The sequence below is a fragment of the Apostichopus japonicus genome, chromosome 19 (genome assembly GCF_037975245.1).
Source record: "Apostichopus japonicus isolate 1M-3 chromosome 19, ASM3797524v1, whole genome shotgun sequence".
NCBI classification, from domain to species: Eukaryota; Metazoa; Echinodermata; class Holothuroidea; order Aspidochirotida; family Stichopodidae; genus Apostichopus; species Apostichopus japonicus.
In genome coordinates this window covers 28,100,117-28,121,121 of record NC_092579.1, presented here as the reverse complement: position 1 = coordinate 28,121,121, position 21,005 = coordinate 28,100,117, and the positions used below count along the sequence as shown (strand labels likewise).

Here is a 21,005-nt window from a genome sequence, read left to right as displayed (position 1 = left end):
AAACGAAAGTAGCGCTTTAAACTACTTTCTTCATTATACAAAATGCCACTGCTTAGCGTGTACGATTCATTCAATTCCAAACCTGTGCACTAGGCTGAATGATGGATTTCTGCTAAGAACCACAATTTTATTTAAGTAGACAAAAATTCTATTTATAACGTACCATGACATGTTACCTTTTACTTCAAGAAATGAAAGTAAAGGATCTAGTTATTAAATGTGACCTGGATTTGTCACTCCATAATAGTCAGAATCATATCGTCTAACATATCTCTTGTAAGTGAAACGAACAGATCGCTTAGCTTAGGGTGTAAGCAGGAAGAAGGAAATAAGAAAACCTGCAGCAAAAAGATCGCATTTCTGCATTTTGGCTAAGATCATGTGTAGAATTATGTTCCCCTTCTAGGGACCTGGATTTGTCGCTCCATAATAGTCAGAATCATATCGTCTAACATATCTCTTGTAAGTGAAACGAACAGATCGCTTAGCTTAGGGTGTAAGCAGGAAGAAGGAAATAAGAAAACCTATAGCAAAAAGATCGCTTCTCTTCATTTTGGCTAAGATCATGTGTAGAATTATGTTCCCCTTCTAGGGGAATCGTAATACACACCTGACGATGATCACACAATCACAGTCTAGATGCAAGGGGACTGTGGTTGAGAGCGGATCAGTCGGTTCGTTGTTTGGTTTTTCGTGCCCAGGTTTTTCTTTTCTGGGTGACTTTTCTTAAAAAGTACGTATAGAGCAAAGGAATTTGAGAAAAGGGGATGCATTCATAACGTTTATCTTATCCGACGTCTTAATGATCAGAAAAGCGCTTCAGTCATTTCGGTATACTGAACTAATACAGAAAAAGATATACCGCGATGAAAAGCATATAGCATAACTTTATAAGTTTCAGGGAGTTTTCAAGAAAGAAAATTTGTCATTACTCTCATAGTCGGATATCTTAAAAGTTTCAGAAAAGGAAAGTTATGGTTACGTTTCATAAACTGGCTACTGTGCTTCAGTATCATAGCATTGCAACGTGGACACAAATCTGTTCACATGGAATGTAGTTCTAATCTGACGGGATTTCTGTATATAGTCTTGTTACGTTAATCACTCGCCACTGACTGGCGTCTTTTTTTCTTATAACTAAGCTTAAGAAACTATTACTGTGGACGGGACTGTCAGCACCTTATCATTTGTCTTAGTTCGACCTTGCTATGATAGTAATGATAATACAATGACTCAACGCATATCAACTCAAGATAGAGCATGGGGGTAGAATCCCCCCCCCCAAAAAATCGATCTTGTTGAACACCCATTCAGGGGGGTAGGAGCCGGGGGTGACTGGGGGCACGTACCCATTCCCCCACTTTTTATGTCCAAATAACAAATGTGTCCTACTGGCAAATAAAATGTGCCCATTTGATGTAGAACTGTCTTTTGGATATCTTAAGCCTTTGTTAATTTTAATATTTCATTTTAATTATTTATTTTTAATCTGTACATGCTAAGGATTTAACCGAGGTTGCTAAAGACTTTTGTTCAAGGAATGAACACAGGAGGAATTTTTGGGGAAAGTTCTAAATTATGGATGGACAGAAGTACAGATGTATAGGTTAATAGAGTCACGTGCACCATAATAGTATTGATAGCATACTAACACATCGTATATATTTAAGTCATATGGCCCGTGTGTATCGGTTTATACCATAACGAGTGGTGGTTGTGGAATGAGAAAGTGCCCCTCTGATGTTGTGCCCCCCCCCCCACTATTTGGAAGCTTCCTACCCCCTGCACTCAGTCCAATCCTCTAGCAATGGGTTATGGCCATGTGATCATGACAGCGTTTTGTTAGTAGGCCTATATCGAGTCCATTAGTTGTACACTTGATCCTAAACCATAAAACAAACACACACACATATCATACTAGTACCATATCATATTGTACTGATTAATTTCATGGTGTGTAGAATGCCTTATTGAAAATCAAAAAAAAAATACGGAATTTTTTGTCTTGTAATTTTATTTAAAAAACAAAAGAAGACATTTCTTACTATAGTGATTGAATAATTACTTCAATGATTAATTGATTGTAATACATATTTTGATATTTCGCACGTTTCACATTTCTGCGTCGCCGGATGTCGCAACTTAGGATAAGAAATACAAACTCTTACAGTGCTGTACAGTGGAACAATATTATAGCATAGCATTATAGCACTGGTTCTTTGTACAATTCAAGAATCTATGTTAAACATGATAGGGTTTAAGTACGAAAACCAACCGATGTTTAAATGCTATGGAGGCGCTAGTGCCAGTATGGGTCCTTCTAATACGATGGCTCCTCGGGTATTGCCTGATTGTGACCCGAACGGTCAATCGACACCGTGGCCAGTTATATGCCACACCAAATTATGAATTTAATGGAATCATACGTGACGCAACCTCAAGGAAATGTTTTCGATATTGTTCCCATATTTTCATAAAATCATGTTAGATATTGTTCGAATATGCACCCTTTGACGACGTCTTGCTTACATGTATACTTGCTCAAGACCGGGTCTACTTCATCCTGTCAGAGTATAGGTTGTAAAGTAGGTACATATTCGAGGAATTGCTTATGCCAAATTTAAAATAATATATACTATAAATATATACAAATGGAAAAAAAATAGTGTAGAATAATGCAATTGACTTTTGTTTAAAGCTGCGTTCATAATGACATGTGAATCATGATACGGCTGAGCCTTTTGTTTCGTTTGTCAAAATTGCCAGATAATGTACACATATATACAATTAAGAAAAGATAACAAAGTAAACTAATCTTTATCCGATGAGAAAGTGACACTTTGTTCACGTAAATCTGTGCAATTAAATCACCGATTGAAAATAATTCCAATCAAGCTGACACATAATCAAACTTAACGACAACTATAATTCACATACGTGCCATTACAGGCTGCAGTCCAAACGGCCACATTTTGATTGCCAAAATGGAAACCCATATAAATTCCAGTGACTGTACCAAAAATGGTGATTACCAGAAAATAAGATCCTTTCAGCAAGTACTCAACTTCAAAAAGAATTTCTTTCCATGATGCTTGCGAATTTTTATGACTTTGTTTGCATTTCATGAGCAAAAGATTTGCAGTAAAGTCATCCCAGATGTAATGAACTTTTAATCCACCTAATGCAAAAGGGTATAAGACACATGCTGTGATAATTTCAAGCCAAGCTAGTATCATGATATGTTGTTGTATCTTTCTACTGATTTCATCTTCCATGACACATGTCCCAAAGACTATATAATCCCATGTAAGATTTGAGACAATTGCCAAAACGGTTGCAGGAAACATCAGGATTGTGACCACTTCGCAGAGCCGTCTGTAACAACTGAAATCTGCTGCGACTTGCATAATGACACCTTTGCATCTCTTCGCGTCGCATTCAAGCTCTTTGATGTAAGCAAGCAATAGCTTAAAATGGCACTGGAATGAAACCCGGATGAAATAGAGCAGGTACACGAATACACTTAATGAAAACATAAACACTACACCAACGAATGACAGTAATCCCTTGGAAAGTGTAATCCAGCATTCACCAATGTACACGAAAATGATCGTTCGGTATATGGCAACACCCACTGGACAACTTATACACTGGAAAAGAAACAGCTTCCCAGGTAAACCTTAAAAGAAAAAGAAAAAGATGAAAAAAAACACAAACTTTCAAATTTGCATTAATTCGATAAAGCATATAGAAAATATTTGTGAACCACAGGGTGACTAATGTTATTCAATTAACGCTGTGTCGAAATGTATATCATATTAAGAGTTTATGTAAGTTCCGTATTGGTAACAATGTATATAGGTTTCACTTCTTTCCGTTATGTCGTAAACATACCAAGTGATTCGTGATGACCAAGCGATAATTAAGAGAAATATGAAAGTTATTGTTTACGAAGGGATATATTTTACCACGAGCAATGCGTACTGTATTAAAGTATAATGATCTATAGACCGTTATAAGTCTGAATTAATGTGTAGGATAACCTATACGATAGGATACTCTGATAGTGTTTGTCCTTCACAGCGTATATAGTAAAAGGTTACAACATAATCGTAGTTAAATATAAGTTTAAATGATTATGCGAAATTGATGTCAACTTGGGTATGCGATAGGTGAACTGCTTTAATAGCGTGATAAAGTACCAAAATAAGAAAACCGATGATAATACCTCTGTTTGGAAGATCAAGAAGTTGTGCTCGTTTAATCAGGTATCTGATATTTAGAGATGAGGCCCAATTGAGTTTAGGAACTCCAGACTTGAAGTAACTGCGTATCTTGGAGCACAAACACAAGGCAAGAGGAATCGTAATTGCAATGAACAGTGACAGTATATTGAGAAGTTGCAACATCTTGTCAGGTTGTGCATACAATCTCGGAAACAAGGTACAGAATTCGAGCATAAGAAGAGCTGCTCCAAATAGTAACCAAGTTGTCGATAGCATTCTATTCCATTTAAGGCACCAACGTTTAACACCTGAAGAAAAAATAAATAGTCGTATGGTCAAACCAAAGTTACCATGAAAGCCATTTAAAATATCTATTTTATTTATAGTAAGACTATATATGATGAAATATGTAGAAGATTTTCAGATTCCGTAAGTGTACTATATATAATGAGCAATGAGAAGGAGACGTGAAGTGGGTATCAATTTGTGACGTTTTTCATAATTCTATTTTTTTTTTTTTTGTGACGCTAGTCTGTATTAAACGCTGCAAACTGCAGCAAGTAAGACACTAACGAGCAAAAACACATCATGATCGTCTATAATAAGCTACTATACAAAACGTGGCCTTTGCTTCCACATTCAAAATGTAGTATAGGTTCAATTGACATGTTGCAACGTTTACTTTCATTTAAAGTTGATTATGTTCAAGACAAGACCACTTAGATTAATTCAAGCAATAATACAAACAAATTATTGATTGATCAAATATATACGATAATGAAAACCATGATTAGTATCGATAACTATGAAATAAGAAATAAGATATTGTATACGTTGAAACCAACTTTGACATATTTCTCATATCCTGCAAGGAGAGCTACAACACGTTTCATTGAAACAATGTCTGTTTCTTCCTCAGTAGTCTGTTTTAGGGAAATGTTTTTTTACGTCCTTACCGATTTCCTCTTCTGTATATCTTTCAGGCAACCGATCACAGTTCCACCACAGAGACTCACATACGTCACAATTCTCCTCCTGATCCTCTTCAAGTTTCTCTTCAAGTAACCATTTCTTTTCTTCATCAATGTCATCGCCGTCTGCTTCGTACGCCAATATCAGATAGTCTAGTTCGCCATCAATTGCTTTAAGTCGATTCCCAGTTTGGCGTTTGGTTATATTCTCCACATTGCAAGAAAAACATTTTCGTTCGGTCACGATTCTTTCATGATAAAATAAACCAAGAAATCTGAGGATAAACCAAAATAAAAACGGCCATTTCTTCTGCGTGTTGGTGGTGTTATTGTCACGAGGTTTATAGTACTTACTATTAACGTTACCAGAATCGAAGGTTCTTCTAAGTACATCCATTGCTCAAGCAAATCTGGTTGTGTGATCAAAAACGAATACTGACATAGGAGGTCGATGCCGTGTTATAAGTTTATGCACCGTATATGCACAAATGTTTGCACCGTATAAGTGTTGACTGCTTTTAATATTGAATTGAATAATCAATTAGAAGGAGGAAGATAACAGCTAAAACAGATAACAGCTACGGAGTGTTAGCTCAGTGGTTAACACCGGTGCCTTTCAATCATAAGGTCGCCGGTTCGAGTCACTCCCAGATTAATGTATGTCGTCCAGTTACAGAGTTGTTGACAATTAACAATTCATAATCATGGACGTTAAATATGAATGTGAGAGACTGACTTCGGTCAGCTTGCGGCTTTGATAAGCCAATTAGGCTTCTTCGCGAGTTCCTGCTTGCAGGAGGATCTAATATACATACATACATACATACATACATACAAAATAGTTTCCATTTTCGTTCTTCAACAAGGTGATTGTGATTTGAACTAGAAAATAATGGCCTCACCGTAAGTTTACTAATGCTAATTTCGAGTGTATTAATTACCGTATTTGTTGAAGTATATATTAACAAAAATGTCGATGGGTGTGGAATACTCCAAGAGAGGTAGAAAGTTTCACTTTCGAGGATATTTTTGAAGCATATATATAAGTGTACACACATATATAAGTGTACACACACACACACACATATATATTGTTGACAATTTACAATTCATAATAATGGACGTTAAATCTGAATGAAATATGAATGAAAATATGAAATATGAATGAAATATGAAAAAATATGAAAAAAATATGAAAAAAAATGAAATATGAATCTTAGAGACTGACTTCGGTCAGCTTGCGTCTTTGATAAGCCAATGATGGCTTCTTCGCGAGTTCCTGCTTGCATGAGGATAAAATACATACATACAATGTTTGTAAGGAAGATGCCATTTTGATGGAGAAAAAGTACAGAGGAAAAAGGGAGTATAGGTGGTAGGTAATTTGAGGTTGGGCAGGTGAATGTTTGACCCGACAGTGATATGCTGATAAACATGACAATCGGCCTTATCACAACCTACATTACCTTTACTGGTCTTGTTGGGAAGAAGAAAAGATGTCAGCAACCGTTTGAAGTTAGCGAGTTGGCATAATGCTACAGTAGGGTGGTTAGGGATCCCAGAAATAAACCGTAGTATTTTTGAAGCCTCCTCTCGTAGCATTGCGTCATATTTGAGAAAGAACGGAAAGTTAACATTGTTCTAGAAAGAAATTGTCAAGAATCCTAGACCAATTTAAATGTCCCAAATGACGGAACCCAATGGTATGGGAAGAGAATAAAATAACCTGACTGATTTATTTGATTATAATTTTATTTCATTAATTTTTTGTAATTGGGTGGCGTCCGACTTTTGGCCATAAGTAAAAAAAAAACCTGAAACAAAACGATAACTTCACTAAGTCTCGAGCGTATAAAAACAACCGGTATACATGCATCAATGTAAATTGTGACTAACTAAATACACGCACGGTGTGTGTAAACTTATTATACAATAATTAACATTGCATTAATATAGTCCTTTATACCATCCTTCAAGCACAATATTTCCAAGATACTATACTAACCACGAAGACATTCAATGTTAAACCAATGTTAAATATTCAATATCAAATCCACAATTTTACCTTACCCACTAAGCTACATATAGACCACGGGAAGTATCCCTTAGGCGATCTATTAAATACAAATTGCGACGAAAAACTTAGTTTTACGCCAAACTACGAACTACAACGGCTGCGAGGGCCAAGCTACCTCCATGGTTAGCGATGGAGCGACTGTCACGCTCATTGCCTCCAACAAAATATATTTATAGTGACCCGGTTACCTATAGGCTATTCAGTACAACCCTCGCCCGCAGTGCTCCCATGACCTACTCAATTAAGTTATTCATGGTTACTGGACTATGCAGTCGTACGTTGATTATTTAAATATAGGACTATTCAAATAGTAAGCATAAAAATATTATTTATAGTTACTTCAGTGTACATTCTGTTCACGTATTATTTACGACACTTAAATGTTACAAACTTGCAGTTGCAAGTTTCTTTTTTAGACATAAGCTTTATTCCGGGGGAGGTGCGGGGGGGGGGGGGAGGGCTGGGGTTCATTTCAACTTGAAACGAAGGAAATTAGGAATGAATATAAATCTTATGATATTTTCACCTGTGTGACGGTAACTAACTCTTTATGGCTTTTGTTAGGTATGATCAAATGGTTTCATTTAAATCATATTCTGATTTCATTTCAGCGTTCGATTTGAAAAAGTGGACGAGCACGTAGAGTCAGGGGGGAGGAGCAGGGGGTACTGGGGGCACGTGCCCCCCCCCCACTTTTTTCAAAAATTACAAATGTGCCCTACTGGCAAATAAAATGTGCCCCTTTGATGAAGAACTGTCTTTTGGATATCTTAAGCCTTTGTTGAGTTAATATTTTATTTTAATTATTTATTTTAAGTCTGTACATGCTATTTCTAAAATGGCACCTCATATCTTTTTGTAGCACGGTTAAAAATAAACAATCTCAATAAATAGTATTGATAGGCATACTAACACATCATATATATTTGAGTGATATCGCCGGTGTGTATCGGTTTATAGCATAACGGAGTGGTTGTTGTGGAATGAGAAAGCGCCCCTCTGATTATTGTGCACCCCCCCCCCACCCACACTTTTTGGAAGCTTCCTATCCCCATGCGAAGAATAGTTTTTGGAAATAACTAATACTGTCTGAAATATTAAAAACTCTACTTTGTGATGAGTTTAATCTGCCGGAATGAGCCAAACAAACTCCACAAACATGAATTACATTTAGTCATTATAATTCCAATGCTTTCGGATGTACCCAGTAGTCAAATAGTGTAATTTCTTTATTTCATATTTAAGTACACCGCCCCCCTGAAGCTTTTTGATTCACTTGGCTCGACCCGGAAATGCTAAAAGTTCCTCTTTTGTTTTTCTTTTGGCTTCAACTTTTTTAGTTTCCTGGTTTAGTTGTTAGTGACAAAATACTTCCTGTTCAAAGACGTACAGTGTTATATCAGATTCACAAGGAAGTTATTATTCAGAATAACATGCAGTTTCCTGGTTCTATGAATTTGTACCAATTTTAATCTTATACTTTTCAAAGATGAATGAAGTCCACAAACATGTGTTCTTCAATTAACCTGCAGAAACTACTTCGTTACTGAAGTCTTATAGGATCATGTTCACAACAGACTAAAAACAAATATTAACAAACGTGCCATTACATGTCGAAGTCAGAAAAGCCACATTTTGAACAGTGAAATGAAAACCCATATAAATTCCAGTGACTGTACCAAAAATGGTTATTACTAGCAAGTAAGAACCTTTCAACAAGTACTCGATTTCCATTAAAATGTCTTTCCACGATATCGTTGATTGTTTCGATTTGATTAGCAGAATGTCTGCTATGAAATTGTCCCAAATATATCGAACTTGAAATCCTCCCAATGCAAACGTGTACAATGATAATACTGTGATAATTTCAAGCCAAGCTAGAATCATTAGATGTTGTTGTATGTTTCTGCTGCTTGCATACTTCATGACACATGTCCCAAAGACTATATAATCCCATGTTAAGTTTGATACAATTGCCAATACAGTTGCAGGAAACATTAGGATTGTGCAGAGACCACAAAGACGCCTGTAACAATTGAAATCTGCTGCGACTTGCATAATGACACCTTTGCATCTCTTCGCGTCGCATTCAAACTCTTTGATGTAAGCAAGCAATAGCTTAAGATGGCACTGGAATGAAACCCGGACGAAATAGAGCAGGTACACGAATAAACCTAATGCAAACATAAACATTACACCAACGAATGACTGTAATCCCTTGGAAAGTGTAAACCCGCAATCACCAATGTACAGGAAAATGATGGTTCGGTAGACAGCAATTGTCACAGGACAACACACGCAAAGGGAAAGGAACGGTTTACCAGGAAGACCTGTGAATTAAAGAAAACGAACCTTGATAGTTCATATGTTTTTTGTTTGTTTATCGATAGTTTGTAATAGACACATTAGAAATTATTTTAATCAAAACAGTGAGGTTTTTCCGTCAAAAATGGTAAAAAATTTCAAACAGTGATATTCTGTTGTTGTTTTATCCCCGTTGTTTTGAAGGAACGTAAAGCCTCTTTACTCACATTATTATGGGTTACTACTTGATTTTTTTTACTCTTGAATAAGGCTAAACATACACTGAATAAACTCCGACGTTTTCTATCTTTGAGATCACTGAAAACTAAACCCAACGCTAAAGCAAATGGCACATCTATGCCTTACCGGGAATGAGCACATTATAACGGAGATGTCGGGCCGATTTTACGGAATAATCAATTTCATTTATTTTCCAAAAAAAATAGTTCATTTACATTTCAAACATATTATTTATGTTGCGTAAACTCCAGTGTGTTTCTCGTAAACCCCAATGTGATTCTCTTCAGACTCTGAAGCACTTTTTAATTCGTTTAACAGCGTAAACAGCGTTAAAGGATTGATTCAGGTGTTTGACATGTCTATTTTGTATGAAAGAGCACAAAAAGACAAAAAAAAACAGTGAAGAAACTACCATGATAGCATGCTCTGTTAAGGAGATATGACACTTTGAAGATATCAAAATTTCTTTGAAAACGACTGGTGTAGAAAGACTTACTGTGAGGGTGTGACGTCACATCCTCACTTCCTTAACATTTGTGAATATATTTCTTTAAAAATTATTTACATTTTTTAACACATTTGAAAATAATATAATAAAAAATTCTTCAGATGTTTAATCTGAAATACTTCCTTTGACAAATATGAGATCTCCTGACATATCTTTTGGTTGAAAGTCATGAAATCTCACAAAATATTTAGGGAAAAAAACAAAGACTTTTCAGGAATGTGAGGATGTGACATCACAGCTAGTCAGATTTCAGCAGTTTCTACACAATCTGATAAAACTTTACACTTGAATATCTCTTTAACCGAAAAAGATATTTGAACAGTTTTTTTTCACCATTGTGTTTCTTTTATTGTCCTCTTTCATATAACATAAACATGTATGACAACTGAACCAATCCTTTAACAGCGGTATACCAGTATCGCCTTAATTGTTGTTATACACTAACAAGCTGTCTTAACTATATACCTCTGTTGGGAAGGTCCAAAATCTGTCCTCGTTTAATCAGGTATCTTACATTGAGTGATGATGCCCAGCGGAGTCTTGGAACACTAGACTTGAAGTAACTACGTATCTTAGAGCACAACATCAACATGAGAGGAGACAGGAGTACCATGCGGAAGGATGCCATTATAAGAAGATGTAAGACCTTGTCCGGTTTTGCAAACAGTCTTGGCAAAAACGTAGAGATGTCGAGCATCAAAAGAGCTACTTCAAATAGCAACCACACGGTGGATGATATGCTGCTCCATTTACGACACCAACTTTTAACGCCTGTGATGGAACAAATAAGTAAATAATGGGGAAAAAATGAAAGATGTGTGCTGCTCTAAATTCGAATCGTCTACCTCAGGAAGGGGGAAGATGGGATGACTAAAGGATGCCTCAAACATATATCTATCCATAGCGTCCTCTGCATAACAATACTCACACGATGTATTAGTTGATATTTTCTTGATACTCATAAATAGAAACTATACGTCAAGCAACCTACTATGCAAAGATGGTTGAAAATTGGAGGGGAGGGGGGGGGGGGGTACATGCCAGTCAAAACCAAGGGTAGGCCTTAACCTTACATACTGCATAACCAGGGATGACACCCCACTTTCATTCGAAATCAGTGCATAAAAAGAAAAAGAAGCCTATAGAGGAGTTTTAAAATTTATGGTTCGGAAGAGTTTTGCTTAAATAGTTGGAGATCAGGTCAGAGATATTTAACTTAGAAGATAAACATCCATGCGAAGACTTACTTACTCAATTAACCTAATTAAGAACTCTGCCATGTTGTTAGTAATCCTCTAGAACGTGGAACCATAATGACGGACTCAGGCGCGTATATAGCCAGGAATTTTCCAAGGGAGGGGCGAAAATGTAGGCAAACTATCAGAGCAGTAGATACGGCATTGCAAACTATCTAAGCGTAGCGCCACCATAGGTTGGCGCGAAGCGTACAAGAAAATTTTGGCTGAAAATGCCTCCCAGATCGCTAGAAATTGCACTTCCCAGGCCTTGTAAGTTGCATTTTAGCATTTTCTCTTTTGAATTTACTAGCGATATCATAAAAACAATTAAAAAAATGTTTTTTAAATATGCTTAAGGTGAGGGGGGGCTGCCTCCTTCGCCCCCCCCCACCCTTGGCTACGCGCCTGGACAGATTGAGGAAATGAAATCTTACCAATTTCATTTTCAGTATATCTTTCACGAACACGATCGCAGTTCCACCAAAGAGTTTCGCATACGTTACAAGACTCCTCCAGCTCTTTCTTTTCGTATTCCTCCGAGAGCAGTGGTGTCTTCTCTCCGGCGACATCTGTGTCGTCTTGTTCGTAAGCTAATATCAGAGAATCTACATCAACATCAATTGCTTTAGTTTTACTCCAAGGATGGTGTCTACTGGTAAACCTCTTAGCTCGACAAGAGAAACATTTCCGTTCAGTCACAACTTGTTCATGAAAAAATAAGCCCAGGAATTTGAGGATAAACCAAAACAGAAATGGCCATCTTTTCATTCGCTTGGTGTCGTTACTATTCCAATTGCTGCAATTAGGATCCATCTTATCGTAGGAAGATTTCTTCAATACTAGATCCGGATAAAGCGCCAGTATAGCGAGTGTCTCACTTTAGGTTGGATAAGAACACTAACTTGTCTTTTTGCGACACCAACTTGTATAGTTGCACTTTATGTGTTATTGTGAAGTTAAAAGTGCTACACTTGTATAAGTACCGATTGCAACACGATCATACAAAATGAAAGTAATATATAATTGCAACACGATCATACAAAATGAAAGTAATATAGAACATATAACGTACTTATATATGCATTGATGGACATTTAGGCAGTAGATAGGAATAAATGACTATACGCAAGTTCGATGCTATTGTAAAATAACTTTTTATTGTTATCAAAATAAAATACTTTATTTTGTTAATTCACTCACTTTGACATTGCTTTACACGCACGGTTTGATTACCAGAAAGTGAATTGAAGCCGTTAATTTGATACTTGAATTGTTTTGAAAGCGTACCTAAAAACCTCAGTTACTACCGATGCAGACGATTCTCATCAAACTTTATTTTGTTAATACCCCCCACCCCCCCCCCCCACACACACACACCCCACCTTTTACTACCGTTACTACCGATGCATCCGTTTCCCATGGCGTGATCAGTTAAAACTGGTGAAGGTGGGGACCGTGGGGTACCCGTTTATCAGTTATAAAACTGATATGTATTATCATTTTTTAACATTTTCAAGGATTATATTTAGAACTTTCTCGAAAATCAGAAAAACTGTTTCGTTTTGACGCGCTGTATATATGTCGAACTAACAGGTTTAAGATAATCGGAAATTTTATTGCTAAATATTTCCTCACGTTTGCATTACATAAACGCATCCTCAAGTTAACGTCTCCCTACGATTCTCTCGTTTTACATAAAAAAAAATATAGAATTGACTAAATTTATCTGATATTCTGAATATAACCTGTCATATATAACCTGAATATAACCTTTATCATGTGTAGGCTATCATTGTATATATTTCCTGAAAAATTGTCCGACTCCTGGCTTTGTTAAAAATAATTTTGGAATTTCTTTGTACGTATAACGGCTTCGTAATATTTTCTGTGTCTATTGGCCAAGTTCCAATTCTCATCCAATTTAATAAACTTTTCTTGCTATGCTGTAGTGGAATACAATAAATACGGTACATCATTGGAATATTTAGAAGATGAAACGCCTGGTATTATATTAGTTTGTGGTAGTAGCAAAGAGGTTGAAAGTTTGGGGGGGGGGGGGTACGGGGGTAATAAAACACAACAAAAATGGAGGTCAAATCCACAGACCAGCACCTGTAAGGAAGTGAAACAGTTGTGAAAGATGACTATTTCAAAGGGACACACACCCAATCATCATCTTTAGCGTATATAACGTACTTTCGTGAAGAACAACGTCACTAATGTAACGTCACAAACTGACACAGAGTCATCAGGAAGGGAGCGAAATAATTACCATGCAGGTTGTATTTGGATGCATATCTATTCACAGGTGGGAAATTAGGAATAAGGGGAAATTCCCCTGAAAGAAAATTACAAAGTCAATAATAATAGAGACAACCAACTTTGGACGACAAACAATTACAATAATCAAACATAACTATCATGAATAGCAAATAGTAGGTATGGTATATATCACTTTAAACAAAGACCAATATATCTCTTTAACTTAGAACAATACTATACTGCTTTAAGATTCTATAACATTCACAGTGATGAGTAATACTGTAGGAAACTAATCAGCGCCTTCAAGGAATACCAATAGTAAACAACCTTGCCATTTTTTCAGTTAATACAACAAAGAGGTAACTACTTTCACTATTTAATTCACAAGGAAATACATGTAATATGGGCAAAAATTACAATTAATTAACTATCAACTGTGTTCGAAAATCTGAATGATTGAGTACAACAGGTACGTCAATTGTCCTTTACAGCAAAGAAAGAAACTAATGCCAAAAGATTGCATGAGCTTCTAACCTCTAAAAGGGAATATCTTAAGAGAGTTACAAATGCCTTCTACACAGTGTATGGACATAGCATATATATATATATATATATGCGGTACCGACGCACGATGAATGATTATATTTCATGAGCTAAGCCGGATAGTATTAGGTTTTTTTGCAAAATCTTTAGAAATTGCGAAAAACTGGGTGGGGACCCCCCCCCCCCTCCCGTACCAAAGTCCTGATTTATTTGTCTACTTTGTTGTATGTTGTTCATGTATTTTGATCAGGTTAGCAACTATATGATCTCACTCGCATCATCCGCACATATTGAAAAGGTGTTGATCAATAACGAAAAGTTCGAAGGAACGTAAATGATTTACTTTTACGTTTTACGGACTAATACGAAGAAATATAAATTAAACAGAATATGTCATAAAGATAAAACTAAAGCATAAACGAAATAGTCTACGAATAGTTAAACTGTGAAATGTCCACACACAGTGCATAGAAATAGCATATAATATATAGCATATATATATATATATACACACAAAACAGCTAAGGAAAATCTAAGTGGTTGCACGTTACACTACTGCATACTATATTTACAGATATATAGGGAATGTTGCGTTGTATAATTTGTCGCGTAACTGGTATAACTTTGTGTTTTCGTTTCGCAGTACTTATTTCATTTAAGAGACAATCAGTTCGATATTCCATGTTAGTTATATAGCTCAACTTGCCCAATTTTTTTCCACAAATAATACATTATTTTGATAACTGAATGATTAGCCTAATTGTTTACATCGCCGTCAACATATACATCCGTAGTTTTGACGCATACTCATCCGAACAGTCTTAGAACACTGTCTTAGAACAACCAGTTTTCTCTGATTAAATACAATACATCTTAACATCTTAATAACTAACAAAGCTATGGTCAGCATTTAAAGATTTCACTACTCTGCATGCTTCCATTTGTAATCCTATACTAAATTTAAAGATGCCTTCTCGCCAATATACAGAGTAATGGGACACATTCTTTGTTATTTCCGTATACTTTATACTACATATCAAAGTTTGCCATGATTAATATTTTCGTAAATTTTCCTTATACAAATAATGCGACACTTTCTTTTTTATTTCCGTATACTTTATACTGCATATCAAAGTTTGCCATATGCATGATTAATATTTTCGTAAATGAAGTTCCTTTATGTAATAGTTATTTTTTTCCTCTTCGGCAATGATTTCAGATTTAGTACATTATCAATTATACACGCTAAATTGCAATGGATTGCTTACCTAAACTTTGTGTTATGGCAATCATTTGCAGCGTATGCTAATTGTTACTTAACTAAGAAGTTTGACTTCCCTATAGTCATCGATACCTATATTACTGTACAGTCACACATGATGTTGAGTGCAACCTTTAAAACATACGCTTGAACATGGCAAACATAGTGTTAAAGCATATATCTTTCTTTCAATCTCTGTCTTCGAGAACTCTCTACATGTATATTCACCTTCCCATAGCTTCCACGAACCTACTGAAACTTTCTATTAAGGGGTTGAAAGTTGATCAAGTTGCAAGGGGATGAATAGAACGGATGTGCATGTTCTGAAGGCCTACTAAAAGTGAATCGTTTTAAGATTCGACGTTCCTCATTATCAGTATTATAATTTATTTCACATTGGTGCTGTCTTGAAGACCGATACATATAGAAATCCCCCCCCCCCCCCATCAGGTCACGTGAATCCTGACGTCATCATATTTCATTAAGCCTTGGCTTAAAGGTGACGCAAAAATGTTAAATCTTGCACTTGCGCTCGTGTTTACAAGTCCACAAAGAGAATGATTGAAAGGTGGGGAAGGTTGGGGGGGGGGGGGGTTGAAATGGTTCGGGTTATGTGCCTGTATAAGTAAGTGTTATGACATGCTAGCGCGAACGTTAAACATGTTCACAGATAAAATAAATGAAGGAGGATCTATTATGTCAGTTTTCAACAAATTGAGGGAACTGATCGCGAGGGATTCTTGGGGATTGATTTCACGACGACATACAAACTTCGTAGGCCCATGCCAACTAGCACACCCCCCCCCCACACCCCTCCCTCTCCATATACTTTGGCCTGACCAGGAGAACCGATAAGCCGTTCTATGAGATTAAAAAATATTGTTATTTATGCCTGGTCTCACTGGTTTATATTTAGACTTACTTACGTTAATCAGAATAAAGAGATCCACTACAAAATGGTTTAACATGCTTGGGAAACCCTAAACCTACATTGAAAAGAAGCTCGCGATAGCAAAATTTTGACCTGAAAGAAGAAAAAAACATCATTACTCTTGAGTTACGTTCCAAAACGTACAGATATCAACCAACGTCGTCTTTCTAAAGATGAATGAAACTCTAAACGTAGGCTATCAAATGACTATCGATTAATGTGAATTGTAAGCACAACGTATCTCTATAGTTTTCTGAAACAGACGCAAGAAAGTACAAATGATATCTGAGTTACCATGGTATCTTAACCACAGTGATAATTTGCAAATGTACCATTGCACGATTCAGTTAAGAAAGCAATATTTTGCTGACCCAAATTGAAGCCCATATAAGTAGCAGTAACAGTACCAATAATGGAGAAAATCAGTGCGTTCGATCCTGTTATCAACTGTTTGAGCTGCTTCAAGACATCGTCACAGGGTTTACTGCATTGCTTAGACCTCATGAGCACAATATTCGTGATGAAATCATCCCACAAGTATTGCACGTTAAGTCCACCTAATGCGCATGAGTACATAGATTGTAACGCTATGATTTCAATCCAAGCAAGTACCATAAGGTGCATCTGTACCGTCTGTGCACTCTGTGCGTATTGCGAGACACATGCCCCACTGCTCATATAATCCCACGTCAGGTTGGCTACAATTGCCAACACTACAACAGGGAACAGCAAAGCGGTATATAAACCGCATAGTTGACTATAGCAAGTAAACTCTGCCACAATCCCAAAAAGGACACCTTTACATTTGGTTAAATCTCCGTCATTTTCTTTGATAAATTTTAGGAGAATGTTGAAATGGCATTGGAATGAAACTCGGATAAAGTAGAGTAGATATATTACAAGACCCATTTCAATCATAAAGCTTGTACCAAAAACGGATTCCAATACTTTGTCAAAAGTAACGCCACAATCTCCCATGAAAAGAAAAATGGCGTACCGGTAGGCCGAGACTGTTGTGGGTAAGCAAATGCATATGAACAGGAACGGCTTTCCAGGTAATCCTGTATAACAAGATGGAACAAAAGTATGAAAATTAAATGTTTTAAAATCAAACGCATGAACACAAACACATGTATATTTATCTATATCTATCTATAACTTTATCTATATCTAAATATATATATATATATATATATATATATATATATATATATATATATAGATAGATAGATAGATAGATAGATAGATAGATAGATAGATAGATAGATAGATAGATAGATAGATAGATAGATAGATAGATAGATAGATAGATAGATAGATAGATAGATAGATAGATAGATAGATAGATAGATAGATAGATAGATAGATAGATAGATAGATAGATAGATAGATAGATAGATAGATAGATAGATAGATAGATAGATAGATAGATAGATAGATAGATAGATAGATAGATAGATAGATAGATAGATAGATAGATAGATAGATAGATAGATAGATAGATAGATAGATAGATAGATAGATAGATAGATAGATAGATAGATAGATAGATAGATAGATAGATAGATAGATAGATAGATAGATAGATAGATAGATAGATAGATAGATAGATAGATAGATAGATAGATAGATAGATAGATAGATAGATAGATAGATAGATAGATAGATAGATAGATAGATAGATAGATAGATAGATAGATAGATAGATAGATAGATAGATAGATAGATAGATAGATAGATAGATAGATAGATAGATAGATAGATAGATAGATAGATAGATAGATAGATAGATAGATAGATAGATAGATAGATAGATAGATAGATAGATAGATAGATAGATAGATAGATAGATAGATAGATAGATAGATAGATAGATAGATAGATAGATAGATAGATAGATAGATAGATAGATAGATAGATAGATAGATAGATAGATAGATAGATAGATAGATAGATAGATAGATAGATAGATAGATAGATAGATAGATAGATAGATAGATAGATAGATAGATAGATAGATAGATAGATAGATAGATAGATAGATAGATAGATAGATAGATAGATAGATAGATAGATAGATAGATAGATAGATAGATAGATAGATAGATAGATAGATATCAATAACATACATATTATATACATACATACACGCATGCACCCATACACACGCATGACGCACATACATAAATACGTATAGATACTTTTAAGGAAGCGTACCTCTCTTCGGTAGATCCAATATTTGCGCTCGTCTAATCAAATATCTTAAATTCAGAGATGATGCCCAGCCGAGTTTACGAACATTCAACTTGAAGCAACTGCGGATCTTGGAGCAGAATAGCAAGAGAATCGGAGCAGCAATAGCACAGTAAAACGTCATCCTTAGAATAAGATGCAAAATTTGGTCTGGTTTTGCAAACAACCTTGGAATGATTAGGTATAATCCATAAACCAAAAGACACAATGCACAGAGAAGCCACGCAGTCGATAGGAACTTATCTCTCTTGTGGTACCATCGTCTGAAACCTGTTTCAAAAGCAAATCATTTTTATAATTTAATTCTAATTTGACCATACGGTAATGCGTCCATTATAAGAAACCAAACTTAATGAAGAAAACACTGAAATCATTCAAGACTATAGACTTGGTATAGAACTGCGTACATTTTTACTTTGGATAAGTGTTTCAACAGTTTAGCAAAGTTAATATATTTCTATCAACGTTCTTCTAACCCTAAATCCTCCCCCTTCACGGAACAACATGAAACCTTAAGACGTTAAATTGTGTATTGTAATGAATATTTAGACTATACATTAGGTAGTAGCTTTAAACGCAAGGTTTTGATAACTAGTCTAAGAAATATACTTTATTTTTGTGGTGTTTGAATAGGGCAACGTACACCCCGCAGCATTGCCCTTATTCTTCCCCGGTCTGAAAGCAAAACCAAAATCTGACCGAATCATTTCAAATGGGAGGTAGGCCATTAATGCCCCCCCCCCCCCACAAGCACACCACTGCAAGCCACGGCAGCTCAGCGATTTGATGGTTATGTCCTTCGTTTACACGGAAACCTTCATTGGGTATTAAAAGAATAGTTCAGAGTTTGACATATTCATGTGAAACAACACTATATCCTTGATATATATATACTCGACTGGGCTTCATAGTTATAGGAGGAAATGAACTGAATAATATAGGAGGTTTATAATAATGCTTATGGTCTGTAGTAGTGTTTTTGCATGTTGTTTGCATGGTCGTTAACGTGAGCACCGAAAAACATCTGAACTACTCTTTAAAGCTATATGACGTCAAGTGGAATGACAACAATTTTGTGCGAAAACAGTTGATTTAAGAATTGGTTTCTTATGAGCTGATTCTATGACCTGTATGAGACATCAATCAGGCATGGAGTATATAACAGTGCTGCTATACACTTACCAATCGTTTTATCTGTATAGCGTTCGGCCACTCCATCACAGTTCCACCATAGTGACTCACACGCGGTGCAGACTGCATTTTGTTCACCCTCCTCCTCCTCATCATCATTCTGGTTAGTAGAGAGTAACAATTTAGTTTCCTCATCTTCATCTTCTCGTTTCGATTCCAATTCATAGGCTAACACCAGATAGTCTATATTCATATCCATCGCTTTGATCTGATTTCGGCTTCTCTCTTCCATGAATTTCTTCGCGTGGCAAGGAAAACATTTTCGTTCAGTAACAGCCGATTCATAGTAAAACAAACCGAGAACTTTTAATAACAACCAGAAAGAGGATGGCCACTCCTTTTCTTTATCAGGTATAACATTCGCTTTGTAATCACCATTAACTTGTCCATCTCGAGCGGAAAGCATCGGTCTGAATCTGGAATACATATCGTCTTGATATGGTCGTCCGACAAACGAAACAGGCACTGCTGAATAGCAAAGTGGTTTAATTCAAAGTTATAGTATCATCAATGTAAAAGGCAGCTTTCTGTTTCACCAGCATTGGATATCCCAATGTTAACCAATCAGTACCTTCGATATGATACATGATATCTCGAAAGTGTATATCTCGTGCACATGATGTTGATCCCATACTGAAAGAGGAACCTTTATGAATAGGCAAACAATAAACCATCTCGATTGACAGAGATCAATCATTAACGTTTATATATAGTGATAGAGGTTTCGATAATGCTTGCATATCAATTTTATGATGCATATTCCACGGTCATTTTCTTTGAAATAATATTAAGTTCAATAAAATATGACGTTTTGAACACTGTGCATTGCGTAGCTGTACCCTATTGCAGAGTACAGGATACACATATTACATAACGGCGTGCCCACCGAAGAAAGCGAAACTTGTATTTTTCTTAGAAGACATTCGATTGGATTGTACTTGGTCCGATTGAAGATAGTGACCAATGAAAATGAATTTAACATCAATGTAAGTTAAGAAAA

The 21,005-nt window shown here is 35.9% G+C and overlaps 1 protein-coding gene across 3 annotated transcripts in view; it reads right to left on the bottom strand.

The window, feature by feature from the left end:
• LOC139959789 (uncharacterized) overlaps positions 1-20,498 on the bottom strand; it is a 56,447-nt gene extending 35,949 nt beyond the window's left edge. The window contains exons 1-6 of one of the 3 annotated variants that reach the window (XM_071957636.1): positions 19,997-20,485; positions 18,779-19,084; positions 17,559-17,622; positions 5,183-5,472; positions 4,229-4,534; positions 1,984-3,679 (exon numbers count right to left, since the gene is read on the bottom strand). In XM_071957636.1, coding sequence (XP_071813737.1) covers positions 2,913-3,679; positions 4,229-4,534; positions 5,183-5,472; positions 17,559-17,622; positions 18,779-19,084; positions 19,997-20,432 — 2,169 coding nt within the window. In that variant the 5' untranslated portion in view covers positions 20,433-20,485 and the 3' untranslated portion in view covers positions 1,984-2,912. Of the gene's footprint in view, positions 1-1,983; positions 3,680-4,228; positions 4,535-5,182; positions 5,473-6,663; positions 9,605-10,791; positions 11,098-17,558; positions 17,623-18,778; positions 19,085-19,996 lie in introns of those variants that run through there. The other 2 variants (XR_011790222.1, XM_071957637.1) reach the window with 2 other exon arrangements.
• Between the last annotated feature and the right edge of the window lie 507 nt (positions 20,499-21,005).